The sequence below is a fragment of the Oncorhynchus masou genome, chromosome 10, assembly GCF_036934945.1.
Source record: "Oncorhynchus masou masou isolate Uvic2021 chromosome 10, UVic_Omas_1.1, whole genome shotgun sequence".
Lineage (NCBI taxonomy): Eukaryota > Metazoa > Chordata > Actinopteri > Salmoniformes > Salmonidae > Oncorhynchus > Oncorhynchus masou.
In genome coordinates this window covers 28,553,722-28,573,426 of record NC_088221.1, presented here as the reverse complement: position 1 = coordinate 28,573,426, position 19,705 = coordinate 28,553,722, and the positions used below count along the sequence as shown (strand labels likewise).

The following is a 19,705-nucleotide window of genomic DNA, read 5'->3' as shown; positions in this document are numbered from 1 at the left end:
CCAGCTCTAGAAAGAGTATTGGTGCTTCCATTCTTCAATGCTGCAGAATTTTTTTGGTACCCTTCTGTCCCTCGACACAATCCTGTCTCGGCGCTCTACGGAACAATTATTTTGAGTTTGTGGCTTGGTTTTTTGCTCTGACATGCATTGTCAACTGTGGGACCTTATATGGACATGTGTGCCTTTCCAAATGTCCTGTCAATTGAATTTACCACAGGTGGATCCAATCAAGTTGTAGAAACATCTCAAGGATGATCAATGGAAACAGGATGCACCTGAGCTCAATTTAAAGTCTCATAGCAAAAGGTCTGAATAATTCTGTAAATAAGGTATCTTTAAAAAAATATGTTTTTTATACATTTGCATACATTTCTACAACCTGCTTTTGCTTGTCATCATGGGGTAATATGTGACATTTTTCATAAATCCATTTTAGAATAAGGCTGTAACGTAACAACATTTGGAAAACGTTTAAGGGTCTGAATATTTTCCAAATGCACTGTAGCTCTGTGTTTGTGGTTGTCATCTGTCATGTCTGTAAATTATGATGATTTAATGTTGTCTAAACTCAGTGCTCTTCAATGCCAGACAAGTTCCTGTAGAAGTCCAAATAAATTAACTGAATTGATCACTATCTTTCACCTTTCTCACATCAACAGTTCTCACAATTTTCTGCTAAAATTGGTTAAGTCTAATATTCAAAGCCAACAAGAGTCAATCATATTATTCATCCAGACATAACATTGTTTGAGGCTTTGGAATTACAACACAAGTCAACGCTGGTTAATTTAAATTTATACATATATTTTACACGTGAGGACAGTGAAGGCATTTTTTCAAATTCATTACATATGTAAAAAAGGTGATATGCTGTCCAAATTATATTGTCTATAATACTGTAGACAAAGCGGTTCGAACATTAGCTCAGAGGAAATTAAAAAGAATATAGATACAAAAAAATATGTATATCTGTATAAATATATATTCAAGAGTAACAAAATTGTACTATACATTAAGGAGGATCAAAGACATGAGAAACTGCCGAGAGTAAAAATACAAAAAGGTACATAGATTTAAAAAATCCCATCATGAGTCATTACATAAGATCTCAAATCAGTCAAAGATTGTCAGTCATCACTTTCAAAACTCAGATACAGGGAAACCACACATCATCCACAGCACACCTAATACAAAACACTCATACACACGAGAAAACTGACTCGGTGAGCAGTTTCTTTTTAAAGCTATTTTTCACTGAGTAGTCCATCCTGGTGGATTGGCAATCCCACTTGCACTGACAACGATGATCAAATTAAGTGAATTTGATGCCCAATCCTGAAGACATGAGGCATATTATGAAAAACATGTACATTTCAAATAATTTTGTCATGCAAGTGAGCAAAAACATTAATGGCATGTTTAAACAATTGTCATTGTTTAAAACATTTCCCTCATATTATGTCACAAATCTGATCTTTGAGATACATAATGGTGCACTTAGAATGTTTGGGAATTGACTTACGGCAGAACTTGCAACTTCTTGACCCTTCCGTCAGTATGCAATCACATATGGAATACTGGTATTCAGTTGGGCATACAAGACTGCGTCAATGGTTGATTGTCAATAAGCATATGGAGATATTGGAGAAAATAAAGCATTTCCTGCTTTGAGCAGTGCTCCACTACATAACAACAATTCTGTAACACAAGCATAATATTAATGGTCAAACTAACCTGTGGTCATTAGGATGCATTAAAATGTACCAATAATAGTCTGTCATTTACCATACTTGGGCTTGTAATACAAAGGAGGCTATTTATTCATATATTTGACACTTTACAACCAATCCTGCCCAGCTTTCCTTGCCTCTGAAACACATCTTTCTCTATCACTGTCTGTCTCTCTCCCTCTTCCATCCCTACTCTCCTACACACAGGGCCAGCCCAGTTGCAGAGAGCAGGAACGCTGCTGTCGTTATTCTGCACAAACACTGATCATCAACATCATCTTGTGGTGGATAGACATGCACCAAAATTCATTGAAAAAAGCACTTTCAAACTCAAACACACTGGCAATCAAACCCACACTTTTCTTTTTACACAAAAAGGAAAGAAGTACGTATACATGAAATAATGATAAAAATGCAAATAATAATATTAATCACAATAATAAGCAGCATTGGGTCATGTAACTATACGGAAAATATATAAACCAATATAATATATATTTGTACATAGCGTGTTTCAGTATTAAAAAAATCAAAAGGATAATTGTAAGTGTTTACAAAAGGATATATTGTATTTTCTGTATTGCACATAGTCATACTATCACATGTTTCTGCCATGTCTCCATATGGACCGAGGAGACTGTGGGGACACTTGGATGTGTTAACTCTATAATACTGCGCGTGTGGAAGTGGTGCACTAGCAGGTTGGACTTTGAAATGTCAATGTGGCTAAAACGCATGGCATCAGTAATGTCACAGTACATGACAGTCTTAGAGCAGGTGTACTGTATGTGTTGTGTTGAGACATGGATAGGCGTGACTGCTTACCAAACATGTATGTAATCACAAGATCCATATCCACAACAATGCAATGATTCACACTTGTAGTTCACCTTCCTCAAAACTAGCTCAATAAAACATAGTCATCATAATAATACCGAGAAAGGAATTGATTGACTCAAATAACAATGTCATCCATGTATCTGGCAGCTGGCACTTCAACCAAAGGAATTTGTTGTTGTTCCTACGAGTATTTCCCCATCACATCCATTCCCCTGGGTCTGACACTCAAAACAGAATCATTTAGGGGTGGTAAGGGAACAACATAGTGGCTCTCTAACCACAAGATGGCGGCATCCCACATCACCTATTTGGAGAAAAAAAAAAACGTGTGTGAAGTTGAAGGAAGGAGACACACAGCTAGTTAACCTTGGGGGAATCTCTAGACTGCCATGTCAGACCGTCTACCTTTGAAAAACATTCAAACAACATTGATAAAATGTGTAAGATAACCCTGTGGTTTTAGAGGACTTCAGGTGGTTAGCTGCAGAGGACAACCTCCTTGCCCCCTCCTAGATTGTGTTGTTCAACCATCCTGCAAAGTGTGCATGTGTATGTGTATTTTGGTAGCTTATTTTGTCACAGCTGTGTGAGAAGTGTTGCATTTTGATTCTTCCCGCTAGTTAATTCAGTCCAGTCCAACCTAACGTCCAGCTCAGTCTCCAAAGCACACACTGGTTCTAGTCCCTAAGTCTCAGAAAGGAAGAGACAAGCAACCCGTGAAACAGCAAGTGTTTGTGTTTACTTCATGGGGTAAGGTCAACCTGGAAGAAGTGATCTCTGTAAGATCCAGGGCGGAAGGAATGGGATAGAGCACTGTGACCACTAGAAACACGCATGGTCACGGTCCCAGCGTCAAACTCTTATCTGAACACTTTTGTAAACCTCCACAGTGCAGTGGGAGCCTTTTAGAATAACTACCTGTTCTGATGAGTCTTTTTTCATAACAGTCCTCTGGCATCATTATCCCATGCCAAGCCCTTGTACAGTTAGTTGTTTCTTGGTCCCAGATCAGGGGTTCTTACTGTAGTCTCTGCTCACGCTGTAGATTCCACACAGTAGTGCTTGAATTGTTGAACAGATGTCAGGCCATCCTGTTCTCAATATCTCACTCGCTCTCAGTCTCTTCAAAACCACATATACAGAGGCACGCACACACATATGAACATACATTCACAGTGGGAGATAGGAGGTTGGCAGACATGGTCCCAGGTGCTGAGTGTTGATTTGCTGGAGAGAGAGAGCGAGAGAGAAAGAGAGAGGGGGGCATGGTTTAGAAAGCCAACAGTTTGGGCTCTTCTACACATACACAGGCTCACAGCCCTCCCCCTGCTCTTCCTCCTCATCCTCTTCCTCCTCAGGGCCCATGCTGCTGGCTCCACTGTGGCTGGGAGGCCCCTGGCTGTGGCTGGTCTCTGGGGGCTTGGGATAGCGGAAGGGGCAGCCGTTGTCATCAAAGAACCTGCGGAAGGTGAACTCGTAGAAGGCGTGCTCCGGGTGTTTCCCGTGTGGGGTGCAGAGGGTCTCCCAGGCCCGGGTGCTGTCTCCGCTATCACTCCATGCCCCGGGACCCCCATCCTCCTCCACTGGGTCGAAGTTGGAAGTGTCCATGGGGTGGGCAATCTTGGGCCGGTAGGGGGCGGGCTGGGTGCGCAGGTTGCTGGAGAAGTCCATGTGGTCGAAGAAGGGATGAGTTTTGATCTCGCCGGCGCCGTTGCTCCCAAGACGTTCCTCTGGGGAGCAGCAGAGACGGCCGATGATGTCGACAGCCTCGGGGCTGAGCTTGATCTGCGGGGGCACATGCAACGTGCTCTCCCAGTTTATCACCTGAAGAGGAAAGGGAAGGGGGAGACCGTGAGGATACAGTATGTTTCAGAGCTGCAATTGAGGAGTGATATGGTATTTCCACATTCTGTAGTTTTACTGAGCCGTGAGTCGACTGACTACTAACCTTAATCTGTGTCTCGGTGGGTGTCGGGGCCAGGAAGGGGGGCTGTCCCACCAGCATCTCAAACAAGATCACTCCCACACTCCACCAGTCACACAGCTGGGTGTACCCTGCAAGGACAACACCACAACTGCTCACTAACAAGATCATAATAGGCTTCTTTATTTCATATATCAAACATACAACTACTCCACCATGCCCGGTCTTGCCCTCACCTTTGCGCAACAACACCTCAGGGGCGATGTAGTTGGGCGTGCCCACCAGGGAGTGTGCCAGGCAGCGCTGGTGTTGCCGTGTCGCCCGCTGCTCTAGGGTCTGCAGCCGGTCGCCACAACGACAGTTGGACACGTCGTCCCAGAAGTCACTGGGCTCCATGCTGTCCTGTCTGATGTGGCTCCCTGGAGAGAGGAGAGGATATTACATATAGATCATATCAAGGGGAAGCCAGGGCAACAAAAGCATCTACGCAGTGAAAGAACTTGGCCTTTGTCTTGTCCCCTGCTCACCTTTCTGATAGTACTTGGAGTTGTGCGTCCAGCGGAAGCCAGTGCAGAGGCCAAAGTCGGTCAACTTGATGTGTCCGTCCAGGTCGATGAGGATGTTGTCCGGCTTGATGTCGCGGTGGATGAAGCCCATCTTGTGGACACTCTCGATGGCCAGCGTCAGCTCAGCCACGTAGAAGCATGCCAGCGGCTCGGGGAAGATGCCCATGCGGATCAGCAGGCTCATCATGTCTCCTCCGGGGATGTAGTCCATGACGAAGTAGAGGCTGTCCCGGTCCTGGAACGAGTAGTACAGACGCACCACCCACTCGTTGTCTGCCTCCGCCAGGATGTCACGCTCAGCCTTAGGGTTAGAAACAATAAGAAAAAACTTTATTGTCCATTCCACACCAAACGCTGAAATGTGCTTTTGGCATCACAATTACATGGAAACATCACCAGGAGTAACGCGTCATCATGATAATTTGCCTTCAGCTTTACCTTGACGTGGGCCACCTGGTTGCGGTTGAGCACGTCCTTCTTGCGCAGCGTCTTCATGGCGTACAGGGCCCCCGTGTCCACCTTGCGGGTCAGGCACACCTCACCGAAGGCCCCGATCCCCAACGTCTTGATCTTGATAAACATGGCCTTGTCCATCTTGGCACGGCGCAGCCGGTTGTAGTTGGACTCCTTCTGGTTCAGCATCTTCCTCATCTGCTCCTGCTCCGCCTCTGAGAGGCCAGCCTGGAGGAAGGGGGAGGGGAAGAATAAAAAAAGTTAAGTTGCCTTGGTAAAATACTGTATACCTTACTACAATTATATTATATTTTATATTTGATGTTGCTAATGTCTCAATCAACTGTGAATGTAGGGGGAAAAAATATCTAATGTATTACTTGACTAGTAAAAGCCATTTTTTGTATGATTTCATAACATTCTATCAAAAGGACTGAACCCTGAGTTTTTCTAAATGTTTTGGACAAGCTGTTACATATAAAGCCATGAACTCATTGACTCCCATTCTAGGCATGTAGGGTTTGAGGTGTAGGGTCTTGAGGACAACACAGGTCCTCAAAACCTTTAGGTCTCTCTCTGTCTCACCTTGGACATCTCCTGCTCTAGCTGCAGCCTGCGGTTCAGTTTCTGCTGGTGGGTCTTCATCACATTCTCCACATGCTGCTCCATGTAGAACTTGAAGGCGAAGGGCGAGTAGCTTTTAATGCGCGACTCCCTCTTCTCCTGATCACGTCCATTCTTCCTCACCGGCACCGGCGATGTCTGGATCTGCTTCTTGTTTTTCACTGCCTTCTCTCCTTTCCCAGACTTGGTCTTCTCTTTCATCTGGCTCTCCTCTGCCTTTCCTCCTCCACTACCACCATGTGGCCTAGAAGGAGTGTTGAGGTCTGGGGCTCCACACATAGCTCCTCCTGGTCCCTCCAGGGGCCCTGCCTCTGAAGCAGTCCCAGACATGTGCAGGGTTTTGGGGTAGGGAGGTGGTGGACAGCGGGTCTCCTGGGCATGCTCCAGAGAGTAGGCCTCTTCAGGCATGTAGGCGAGGGGCTCAGATGCTTCCTGAGCAGCCAACCAGCCAGGGTGACATGGCCCCACAGCAGTCTTCGGCTCGGGCCTCATTACTCGGATGCTCTTCACTGGCTGCTGGATGGGGGGCGAAGTCACCGCTGTGATGGTGTTGGGTTGTCCCAGGGATGGGTCCTGCTTGCCGGGAGCTGGGGTGACCAGGGTGGGTCGGACATTGTTTGGGGGCACTGACCGGTTGTTGAAGGAGCTGGTCCTACTGGGGACCCGCACCTCTCCCCGGAAGGGCCCCTGAGGCTGGGGCTGCCTGGCTGGAGGGGCCCCCTCAGGCCCCTGGGGACCAGCCCAGTGGTGCTGGTGCTGCTCGTACAGGTCCAGGTTAAGGCTGGCTCTAGAGGGTGTGAGCAGGTCAGAGAAATCTGGACCCAGGGCAGCAGCGGCTCCACCGGGTGAGCGGGACATCATGTGGACCTGGTGTGAGGTTGGGCTGGACTGCTGGGGGTGGGGCGGTATGTACATGTTAGGAGGGTACCCTCCCCCATTCTGGCCCATGACCCCTTTCCCCTGCATGTTGACGTAGTTGTCGGGTGCCAGCGGCGGCATCTTGTTCTGGAAGGAGGCACTCCTCTGCACGCCGTAGCTTGAGGGCTCCAACATGTGAGGCCGGACGTGGCCATAGTCGTAGTGGGGACCTGGGACAGGGCCTCCTGGTGCCTGGGGCTGGAGCTGCAGGGGCTGGCTGGGGACGCTGTAGCCCATCATGGCCTGCTCCATACTGCCTGGATAGGCATTCTGCGTGGTGCCTGGGGTATACATGGGGTTCCCTGGATTGGCTGAAGGGTAGGCTGCCATGGCTGGAGTGTAGGCTCCCATGCTGAGAGGGCGTCCCATGGGGTTACCTATGGCAGGGCCCTGTACCGCGACCGAGGGGGGCATCATGTAGTTCATGACAGGAGGGGTGCCCATGTAGGCGCCCTCTGGCTCATAACCAGCACCCTCATACATCGGCGCCCCCATCTGGTGGTAGGGAGGCATGGCGCCCTCACTTGTTCCCTCCAATGGTGGTCTGTGGTCCATTGAGTTTGGAATGCCCCCTTTGCCTGTGGACAGAAATCATAGTGGGGAGTGAGTTCATATCCTTACTGCATTTCAAACTTTATGTGCATATATTTAGAATGTACCGTGCATTCGGATACTATTCAGACCCCTTCACTTTTCCCACATTTTGCTACATTACAGCCTTATTCTAAAATGGATTAAATAAAACATTTTCCTCATTAATCAACACACAATAGCCCATAAAGACAAAGTGAAATCAGGTTTTTAGACATTTTTGCAAATGTATTACAAATAAAACCTGGAAATTTCTTATTTAGATAAGTATTGCTATGAGATTTGAAAATGAGCTCAGGTGCATCCTGTTTCCATTTATCATCCTTGAGATGTTTCTGCAGTCCACTTGTGGTAAATACAATTGACTGGACATAATTTGGAAAGGCACACACCTGTCTATATAAGGTCCCACAGTTGACAATGCATGTCAGAGCAAATACCAAGGCATGAGGTCGAAGGAATTGTCCGTAGAGCTCCGAGACAGGATTGTGTCGAGGCACAGATTTTTATTTTTTATTTTACCTTTATTTAAGATCTGGGGTAGGGTACCAAAAATGTCTGCAGCATTGAAGGTCCCCAATAACACAGTGGCCTCCATCATTCTTAAATGGAAGAAGTTTGGAACCACCAAGACTCTTCCAAGAGCTGGACGCCCTGCCAAACTGAGCAATCGGGTAGAAGGGCCTTGGTCATGGTCAGGGAGATGGTCACTCCGACAGACATCCAGAGTTCCTCTGTGGAAATGAGAGAATCTTCCAGAAGGACCAACATCACTGCAGCACTCCACCAATCAGGCCTTTATGGTAGTGGCCAAACAAAAGCCACACCTCAGTAAAAGGCACATGACAGCCTGCTTGGAGTTTGCAAAAGGCACCTAAAGGACTCTCAGACCATGAGAAACAAGATTCTCTGCTCTGATTAAACCAAGTTGAACTATTTGGCCTGAATGCCAAGCGTCACATCTGGAGGAAACCTGGCACCATCCCTACGGTGAAGCATGGTGGTGGCAGCATTATGCTGTGGGGATGTTTTTAAGCTGCAGGGACTGGGAGACTCGTCAGGATCGAGGGAAAGATGAACGGAGCAAAGTACAGAGTGATCCTTGATGAGGTCCTGAGCTCTCTGGAGCAGGTTTTCATACTGGGATGAAGGTTCACCTTCCAACAGGACAACAATCCTAAGCACACAGCCAAGACCACATAGCAGTGGCTTCGGGACAAGTCTCTGAATGTCCTTGAGCAGCCCTGCCAGAGCCCGGACTTGAACCCGATCGAACATCTCTGGAGACAGATCTTGAGAATATCTGCAGAGATGAATGGGATAAACTCCCCAAATACAGGTGTGCCAAGCTTGTTAAGTCATACCCAAGAAGGTTCGTGGCTGTAATCGCTGCCAAAGGTGTTTCAACAAAGTACTGAGTAAAGGGTATGAATACTTATGTAAATGTCATATTTCCGTTTTTTACTTTTAATAAATTTGCAAACAATTCTATCAACCTGTTGTAGCTTTGTCACCAATTTAATCCTTTTTAGAATAAGACTGTACATTTATGAAATGTTGAACAAGTAAAGGGGTCTGAATACTTCCCGAATGCACTGTATGTGCATGAGTTGTATTACCTGGTGAGGTCTGTTTGATGACCTGGACGATGAGTTCATTGCGGGGGTCCAGGTATCCCATCTTACTGATGTACTCCAGAGCAGCCTCAATGTTTCTGCTGCCCGTCTGCTTCAGAGCCCGCACTGCCATTTCCTGGTGGCAAAACAACGGTGTTGAAAAGACACTGATAAATCATTGAGAGACTTGACTGATGACACTCATCCATCTCATTTTGTGGAACAGATTGCATTATTTTAGTGCCAGATAGTGTATAGCCTCTTCTGTTGTCATTGTCTCTTCTATTGTCAACCATGCACACATAAGGACATGATGATTTAAACAGCCCCTCAGCAGGCCTTGCACCTGCATCCTCTTCTCCTGGGGTCATGCACCAGCCACTTCCTGAGCCACACACACACACACAACAACAACAGAGAACCTTCCCTTTTACATTCTTTCAACATTTCAACAGCATGCTATTTTTATGACAAGGACCTCTACGGTGACAGTCCTGTACCATACTGTAGTACATATTTTAGGATTTATATAAAGATCATGCAGGTTATCCTACTATTTTCATACTGGCTGATAGGCAGCGTACAAACAACAACAGCCATTAAACATCAGTGAGTGAGACGTGAAAATAAACACGACATAAGCTGTGACTGTTCTTTAACTAGCCGACCCACACCTACATGAGGAAATACCCCTTAATGTCATATGACCTCACTCTAAAGACATTGAACCCATACCTCAGTGTGGCCCTCAGTCAACACAGGCATTCAGCCCCACACTGCCTCCGCTGGTAAGTTAGAGAACTTCAACCAAATCCTACGGCTTATCTGAAAGAACCACTGGAGGTTGTTGTTTAAAACATAGAATCAAGACTAATCTTGATGATGTTGAATATGAATATTACATTTGACAGAAAATAAACTAGAGCTAGGGTTGTGGTTGTGGCGGTCATTCATTTTTGTCAGACGGTTATTGTCATGCATAAGACTGCCGGTCTCAAGGTAATTGACCGTTAATTAACATAAACATGTTTAGCATCTCCAAACCTCCACGCATACAAGCTGCTGATGTGTGCCTTTGGAACATCTGCATGAAAGAAAAGTTATAAATCAATTTAATATATTCCATCACCAATGAATGTATTTTCAGCAGGTCTAAAGAAACATTATTATTTGAAGAAAATGTATTTCAGAAGAACAAAATGTGAGTTGGCCTACTGTATGTTATCTGGCTATGTGCCATGCCATAGGCTGTAGGCTTGTTCATTTAGTAGACAAAATATGCTTATGAGTCATGTTCCATTAGTTGATATTATTTTATAGTAATAAGAATATAATTGAACAGCTGAATAAAATAGAAAGTATATTTTTCAAATTCCTGTCGTGAGAGTGCACATATGAAGTGGCTATGCTGAGCGTAAAAGTAATCATTTGAAACAGGTCCTATTCACTAGATTTAGACTTATTTGTCAACTGTAGTTGAGAATGATACAAACCTTAAAATGTCTTAGAAATCAAAAGATATATGGGCTGCATGATGAAAGTATAGGATAGAGGACTTTAGAAAGTCGCAAAAATATGTTCTAATTTTAACCCAACAGACTATTCTAAGTTTAATCTTGTCTTTACTAATATGTAAAATTAGTTTTGATTTACAATGTCCCATTATTAAATGGGCAGAAATTGAGGCCACTTTCCCACTGGTTTGTTTAGGCTACTCCGGTTACTTCACCACGCGCAACTGGTGATATTCTGCCCAAACTGTATGCCATGGGCTCTGTTCCCACCCTGTTTCTACAGCTACTCAGTGCTTCAGTTGGGAAACCAAGTGAAATCTGTTTGGGAACATCAATAGTAACATGTTTTCACACCTAAACATTTCATTAAACTGTTGCCACCCCCTCTCTCTGTATGCTGGAGAAAGGAAAGAAGAAGAGAGGGGAGGAGATGGAAATGCACAGTAGTGAGATATTCTCTAGCTATAAGGTCATGTGTCAGCCTATTAACTATGAAAATAAATTAAATGCCCTATTACTAGGCTATTCAAAATCAAATTCACTACAAACTGAAGAATAACTCAACTTAGGATAGACCAATTATATACCAAAGATATCTTAAAATCTGTATTTTTGTGTAATATGCAGAAGGCTATGTATCGTATAACAGCACAATAATTTTAATTACGTTTTTTTGGGGGGGGGGTGTCTTCGACTCATTACGGCGTGGGCCTATGAATATGCATAAGTTCTAATATGCATATGGATGTTTTGAATGAATCATTACCTTAGAAAGTGCTGTCTATTTCTTTGTATTAGACTTTGAAGCAATATCCACAACAACCATGTTTTCCACTCAGTTTCAACCCGTTGTTGAATTTCTTTCTTCAAATTGATCATCACAGTGAGGTGAGTTTTAGAAGCAGATTTGTTTTAGTTTTAGATTGCGTTTATATCAGAGTGGTTAGAGGGTCAATAGAGCCCTGACTACCAGGCCATTTGCGACCTGATGATCGTTAGCGAGTTGGGTACTACTAACACATATACAGAGTGCATAAGAGGAGGTTACAGATGACTCAACGGTCACTTAGAATTTGACTGCAGTCATGGCAGTCACCACAACAACCCTAACTAGGGCTAAACACATTTTAAGGACTGAAGTGGACTTTAAACTAGTTTAAAGAGACTAATGCAGCCATTGTGTGTCCACAGGTTCTGACACAGACTGGGTGCTTCCATTTGCAGGGAGGAAACTTAAGGGTTTAAAAACAGGGCTGCAATCAGCTCTCAGAACCAGGAAACAACGGAGCCACAGATATTCTACACAATGTGTGTGTACATCAGAGTGGGCCTGCCCATATAACTGAACCAAAACACACTCTTTCCCTCCCTCTCCCTCACGCATAACACACACACATACTAGCGTACAGGCACAGGAAACCGAAAATAAACACTCACTTCCACAGGCCAGGAAGTAAAGAATTCCAGCTATTTGGAAATCTGTATTTTTGGGTGTCTTTTCCTCCCATTGCTCTCCCTCCCTCTCACATACTCTCATCTTCTCCCTCTGTTTGTCTACTAGACTCATGTGCCTAAAATATCCTCAACCACATTTGCACCCTTGTTATAATGGTTACAGCAACAAGCCAGGGAGTTATCCCAAACACACACACAAGGCCTCTGTCACATCCTGTTAACCTCATCATTACATAAAGGCAGCGACCACATCATTTCATATGTCAGAGGTTTAATATGCTTAGTGTGCATAAGATTCCTGTCTCCCCTCCACTCCGCCTGGCCCGCCCCTCGTACAGTAATAGTGCAGCCGCTGTACACATGAAGGAAGGCGGAGGAGAGGAAAAGAGCTCCTCCACACTCCACCCCTCCTCGCTCCCCACCAAAACATTTCCTCTTTTACTGTGATTATGTAACTTGCCGCAGCGCTGTGTAATTTGTGGCTGGAGGAGGAGAGCCTGCTGATAAGAATAAGGCCAGAGGGCCCTTGGGGATGGAGGGGGGTTGAGACTAGAGAGGCCACTCACTACAGTGGCCATTATGGCTGTGGAATGTGTAGGAAAATACGGGCCCGGGCACACACTCAATGGTCTGTTCAGTGGCCCCTCGGTTACAGTCGACCAGGACCATCCATCATATGACACGCCTGGTGGCTGGTCCAGAAAACTAAAAGCATTTATGTAAAGGGCGGAGGACTGATGAAGTTGCTAAATGGTCATAATGTTGTTGTTAATGTCTTTACTGGACCCGTTCCTCGGTCCGACTGGGTTAACTTGAGGAGGCCGTCCTAGGACAAACACAGGGACAGGCGACCGCAGCTTCACTCACTGAGACACCATATCTACAATCCATCACTATGATGGTGAAAGCCAGACGACAGACAGTCAAAGTCAGTAGGCAGGAAAAGAGTTGCATCTATCTGGCTTGTGTCTTTCTTCCCTCCCTCTCGCCCCACTATCTCGAATTCTACTGTGCCGAGGTCTGAGGAGCATTTTTTCCCTGGCACAGACTTGAGTTAAGCATTCTTTAAAATGAGAGTGCTGCCATCACAGGGCCTGTCCTCAGGCCTGTCCTGAAGACTTCAACCACAGTACTGAGTCTGATTATAGTAACTGGTATCTGGCCAGTCCAAGTGCTTGGAACACACAGAGCCCTTTAAAATGCCCTGATCTTCGGCCAGTTATTGGTGTTTAAAGAGACTGAACTCTGCTGAACAGCCTGACCCTTATTACTTAGAAATACTCAGAGAAATTTCATCCCTGTAATAAGGCTATCCATATCTGAAATATAGTAGGCTTTATTTCTTTAGGCGAAAGGTGAGCATGTGTGAGCAGACAATTTCCTGCAGAAACCTTCGCTCTCCTCTTCTATCTCTCTCTGGAGTGGACAAGACATTCACTCGTTCCAAAAGAGGATGAAGAAACCAACTGATATTTTGACATTTCTGCGTTCCACATTATGTAACCATTGTACTGTACTCTGGATATTATGACAATGAATGGCGCTTTCAACATCCACATTTGTGAGTTATGTTAGGCACTTACAGGACATGATTATAGAACCAGCATTTAAGCTGAGACAATGATACAGACGAGAGCAGATTCTCCCACTTGAAAGCGCACAGACACTCACTCACTCTCCAGTCCTCACCTGGTCACAGCCAGCATTGACCAACTCCTGCAGCATCTGTCGGTTGACATCTCCAGCAGGGTGGGTGGAGCCAGAGGGGCCAGACTCATTGGCAAAGGGCATGAGGGACCTGCGGATCTCTCTCAAAGCGTTCTGGTAGTTGTTGAACTTCTGAGGGGGCCGGAGCTGCTGCTGGCGACTCCCGGGGTCTTTGCCCTTGCTTTCGGTCCCGCGGCCCCCCTCACCCCAGGAGCTGCCCCCATGGAGGGCCTGGCTCACCAGCTTGGCTGGCTGCTTCAGCCCCTCCTTGATCTCCTGGAGGCGCTGGCGCGTGTTGCCCACATACGGAGCAGCGGGGAACGTCTTGGGCCTCATGACACTCCCCTGTTTTAGTATCTAGCCTAGGGAACTCACACCCAAACAGACACCCACAACTCACACTGACACAACACTCGTAAGCTTGCTCTGGAACTCTGTGACCTAAATAGATAAGGCCCTCCAGTAGGAGAGATTATGTTTCCTCCTCTCTTTCTCTTGGTCAAGGTTTTAGTTTGTCTCTGTGTTGCTGGCTCCTACTGATAGGATTCCAACTGGCGTTCCATGTTGTGTGTTTTAGGGATCACACTCATTCCTATTCCAAGTCATGTGAGGGGTCACAAGGATGCCCTTGGCCCAAACCACTCTGGCTCCCTTCTGTACCTGTGGAGCAAGACCAGAGCAGAAAACGTTACTAAAATGTCACTGTATGGGTATGGTCAAGATGTGTGTGTGTGTGTGTGGTCGGGTTGTGGTCATGGTGGCCTAGGGTTACATTAGTCACACACATCTCATCAACTGTGTGTGAACTTCTCCTGTGTGATCCAATATTAACACCCCTTTGCAGTTTTATCTCCAAGAACATCGTCTACATTCTATTGTGGCAGTGCTACTCTCTGGGTCATAATAGGTGTGAAGGAAGCATATTTATCTGTGCACACGTGGAATAGTCACATAGCAACAACAATGTATTATTGCAGTGTAATATGTGTAACATAGCTTTTGTGGTGTAAAACCCTATTATTCATGTTTGATCGTGTATAACATTTTATTAATGTATTGGACCTGTGTAACTTAGGCATGTTCAATTATGACAATTATTAAAATATAGGTGGTTAGCTTAGAGTGTTTGAGGCATTTTCTGACACAAACACAGCACTCACTGTGAGTGTAGTTTTTCTGAACAAACACATATTTAGGATGGTAGTGCCAAGCACCATAGCAATCTCCAGAATATTTAACCTCAGCTCCCATTCTTGCTTTGCGTGCCACATCTGACCCATAGCATTCCATTCCACAAGTGACGACAAGAAAACTCATACCATTGCATCACGGGGCAGAGCTGACCAAAATAAACAACAGAAAAATAGATTTCCACTGAAAAACAGAGAGGAGAGTAGAGACAGGGTCTCCTACTTACAAGGCTCATACATGTTTTAAACCCACTAGTAGGAACAGTGGGCAGGCCTGCAGTTGACAGAGTGTACTCATGTGTATAGTGTACAGATGAATCAGTGATTGCTTTTCACACTTGTATAATGTCATTTTCTATGTTTGATTGTGTGTTTTTATGTATACACTGAGCCACAACCAACATTTTCCCACGGGATAATAAAGTAATTATCTTATCAACCTATCTGATCTCGGCAAAAGATCTAATTGTGATTTTTTTCTCTCCAAATATTGAGATTTGACATGCAAAAAATATAAAAGAACTGGAATGATTTTTATTAAGATGCAAAGTGGAACACAGCATCATGCTTGTTTGGAACAATCTGTTGACTGCATTTGACCCAACAGAACATCATGCACACTTATAATGAATCTAACAGCAAGGAGGAAGTGAGCCCGGCCATTTGAGCAAAAAAACAAACAAAAAAAACACCCTTTTTTGGCTTGTTATTTTGGCATTAATTCGTGTCACATCTCAGTTTGAAAACAATGCCCCCCCCCCAAATTCCTTGATTTAAAAAAGCTGCATAAAAACATGGTCTCTTTATTGAGTAAGGCAGCTCCAAAATGCAGGTGTTTCAGCCTAGCTCAGTGCTTTCTGTGGTGGAGGGACAGGCAGCGGAAATACAGAGTGTAGGTGTTGGTAATCGACTCCAGTTGCGCCGTGATTGGCTCAGTGTTGTGTCATTCATGGGGACACTACGTCACCACCAAATCTACAGGGACAGCTAGACAGTTCAGGCCCCCTTGGATGCTGCCATAGATTTACATGAGAAGTGCCTGTCCAAGAACACTCAAGGTCATTGGCCACAGATAAAATGGCTTCAAATCACGTTATATCTACTGTAGCTTTGATTGGACTGATCATGTCAACATCATACTTTCACAATCTTAGCTAGCAAGCAGTCATCTTCATGAATTATATCCTGGCAAATCCATTTCAATCCTTGTCATATGAAGAGAAATGATAGATTAAACCTATCAGTGCTCATTGGGCTTTGGACAAAACATTGCTCAACAAGTCTGAAATAGCATATTCAACAATGAGTGGTTTGGAAGGAATCGATGGCTAACTGCAAGAGTTGAGAAGCAATCACTATTTTGCTTCCCCTGCCTGCTATTAGGTGGAGAGGGTGTGTGGTCCAAGTCTGGATTTATGGATTCAAAAAAAATCGATCTGAAAGGGTCTCTTTTCCAAGTTTAAAAGGATGAACATTCACAAGCAACACCATGGGCCAAAACAGGTTGAATTACATTGGTGTGTTCAAGACAACTCGGAACTTGGAACTCTGGCCTCTTTCTAGAGCTCCGACCTTAAGATCACTGACATCATGACTCTGAGTTACCAGTTGTCTTGAAAGCACCATAAATCGAGAGATTGCCAGACTTTGATGACAAAGTTTGCCCACAAGAAGCACTGGCATGTTCAAGTGATCACAGCAATGGTGAGTCCAAAAATATGTCTTGTATACTGCTGCATAAGTGTAATATGCCTGGAAGATCCACTACATGACCAAAAGTATGTGGAAACCTCGTCAAACATCTCATTCCAAAATCAAGAGCATTCAAATGTAGTTGGTCCCTCTTTGCTGCTATAACAGTTTCTACTCTTCTGTGAAGGCTTTCCACTAGATGATGATGGAACATTGCTGCGGGGACTTGCTTCTATTCAGCCACAAAAGCATTAGTGAGGTCGGGCATGGATGTTGGGCGATTAGGCCTGGCTCGCATTCGGCGATCCAATTCATCCTAAAGGTGTTCGATTGGGTTGAGGTCTGGGCTCTGTGCAGGCCAGTCAAGTTCTTCCACACCGATCGACAAACCATTCCTGTATGGACATTGCTTTGTGCACAGGGGCATTGTCATGCTGAAACAGGAAAGGGCCTTCCCTAAACTGTTGCCACAAAGTTAGAGGCACAGAATCCTGTAGTGTGTCATTGTATGCTATAGCGTTAAGATTTCCCTACACTGAAACTAAGGGGCCTAGCCTGAACCATGGAAAAACAACTACAGACCATTATTTCTCATTCACCAAACTTTACAGTTAGCACTATGCAGTCGGGAAGGTAGCGTTCTCCTGGCATCCACCAAACCGGTCCCATTTTGTGAGCTTGTGTGGACTACCATTTCACGGCCTTTGCTCCTAGACAATTCCACTTCACAATAACAGCCCATACAGTTGACCAGGCCAGCTCTAGACTTGTTGGAAAGGTGGCATCCTATGACGGTGGCATGTTGAAAGTCACAGAGCTCTTCAATAAGGCCACTCTACTGACAATGCTTGTCTATGGAGATTGCATGGCTGTGTGCTCGATTTTATACACTTGTCAGCAACGGGTGTGGCTGAAATAACCAAATCCAGTCATTTGAAGGGGTGTTGTTGCCTCTACATTCTTAACCTTTGTGCTGTTGTCTGTGCCCAATAATGTCTGTACCATGTTTTATGCCGCTACCATGTTGTACAGCGACAGAATTCAGAATGTTGCTACCATGCTGTGTTGTCAAGTGTTTATGCCTTTCTCTGTTGTTGTCTATGTAGTGTTGTCTCTCTTTATGTAGTGTTGTCTCTCTTGTCGTGATGTGTGTATTGTCCTATTTTTATATTCATTTTTAATCCCAGCCCCTGTCCCCGCAGGAGGCCTTTTGCCTTTTGGTAGGCCGTCATTGTAAATAAGAATTTGTTCTTAACTGACTTGCTTAGTTAAATAAAGTTGAAATATATATTATATATTTTTTAAATCCACATACTTTTGTATATATAGTGTATGTCAGTAGCTAATAACGTTATCTTAAGCGTATGATGTGTAGTAAGCTGCTTATTTGGTCCTTCTCCCCCTCAATACTTAACCTACTGTTCTGACTTGGTGGTGCACATGTAGCCTATTGCCTGTTGTAGAGAAATGTCATCATTGAATATTGTAAGAGCTTTCCTTGTCTTCTTATTTATCCTATGGTTCTGACTTGGTGTACTGGGAGCATATTGTAATAATGGCCCATATTCTAAATTCTGACGCTGTACATTTCAAAAGTGCTGAACAAATAGTTATGACTACTTGTTCATTGTCTTAATCGAAATTATGGCTTGCCTTTTATATGCTCATCCTTCTATTATGCGATAGTTTGTACATTCAATTGTTGTATTGCTTATATAGGTCTCAGTATCTTATTCATAATTTTTGGCAATGACGGAATGATTTCATTGTTTTGCTTACTTTGTGTATTATAATGAGCTGATGTGTTTTTCTTCACGATGACAGGATACTATATAATGTTGTTGGGTCTGTAACCATGTTTGTCAGTGACAGTCTCTTCCCGTTCAAATATATATATTTTTAACAATAAATTCAGTAATAGACCCATGTAATTCCAGCTGATATTGCGAGGGTTGTTTTGTTTGCGCAATGCGTTGTCTGCGCGTCGGTATAGTCTATAAAAGTGGATCCTCCTGGTTGTATTTCCCTTACTTTTTAGACCACATAGGCATTATAAAATGTTGTGTAGTGGCTTTGCTGGCATACATCTAAAAAAATAATTGGTCGAGTTTGTCCCACCAAGCTTTACATGCAAAAATCGCCACTATATGAACCCCGTCCATCACAGTGAAAAGTAAAAAATGGTTGTTTCAATATTCTTACCATATTGATCACTTCGTGGGTTTTCTTGTCGAGGTTGTGATTAGTTTAACATTTCGAGAGTGAAAGAACGTGGGGCCTTCTCAATTTAGCGCTGGAAGCAACGCAACTCCACAGCCTGGAGCAGCCCGACATTCCAATGAAGGGAGAATTTCAGTCCCAGCAGTCTTTCTCTGGCCGAAAGCTGGTCGCGTTGGAAGAAATCCGAGGCTTTATCTTCAGTTTAAATAAAATGCAGTACTAATAATAACTTTTATTTCTGTGTCTTCATCAAAATAGTTAGGCTTTCCCAAAATATAAAGTTGTTAACTTACCATGAGATAGATGTATCATTCAGATTTAATCCGATAAAGAATCCAACCAAATACACTTTTCGGGAAACTTTAAATCCAATCATTTGTTGCACAACACATACGATAATTTATCGAACTTTCTCTTAAGGGTAGGCCCGAGTAAATATCATGAAGAGACTCCATTTTCTCCCAACTCCAGGCAGAATTAGAATTCAGTACAAAATTGGACGACACTTACTGCATTGTTAACATTCCAGGAGTCACGTGAGGGACAAATGCACGTCAGCGCCACACATATTATAGGCGGTGCTTCCTACATGCATTTAGCTATATAATAATACAACTTGGAAATTGATTCTTGCATTTAGCAAAACTAACTAAATGTGTTCTGTA

General features: G+C 44.2%; 1 protein-coding gene across 3 annotated transcripts; it reads right to left on the bottom strand.

Annotated features, from left to right (window-relative positions):
• Window positions 1-779: 779 nt before the first annotated feature.
• LOC135547471 (serine/threonine-protein kinase LATS2-like) lies at window positions 780-19,571 on the bottom strand. 3 transcript variants are annotated; one of them, XM_064976512.1, is made up of 10 exons: window positions 19,334-19,571; window positions 19,023-19,235; window positions 13,921-14,598; window positions 9,266-9,398; window positions 6,099-7,633; window positions 5,499-5,741; window positions 5,022-5,361; window positions 4,731-4,913; window positions 4,519-4,625; window positions 780-4,394 (listed from the first exon to the last, which is right to left on the bottom strand). In XM_064976512.1, the coding sequence occupies exons 3-10, from the start codon at window positions 14,272-14,274 to the stop codon at window positions 3,867-3,869; spliced, it is 3,423 nt and encodes a 1,140-aa protein (XP_064832584.1). In that variant the 5' UTR covers window positions 14,275-14,598; window positions 19,023-19,235; window positions 19,334-19,571; the 3' UTR covers window positions 780-3,866. The 3 variants fall into 3 exon arrangements, with proteins under 3 accessions (XP_064832584.1, XP_064832583.1, XP_064832582.1); XM_064976511.1 differs by having other exon boundaries at window positions 19,023-19,203; XM_064976510.1 differs by lacking the exon at window positions 19,023-19,235.
• Window positions 19,572-19,705: the final 134 nt, after the last annotated feature.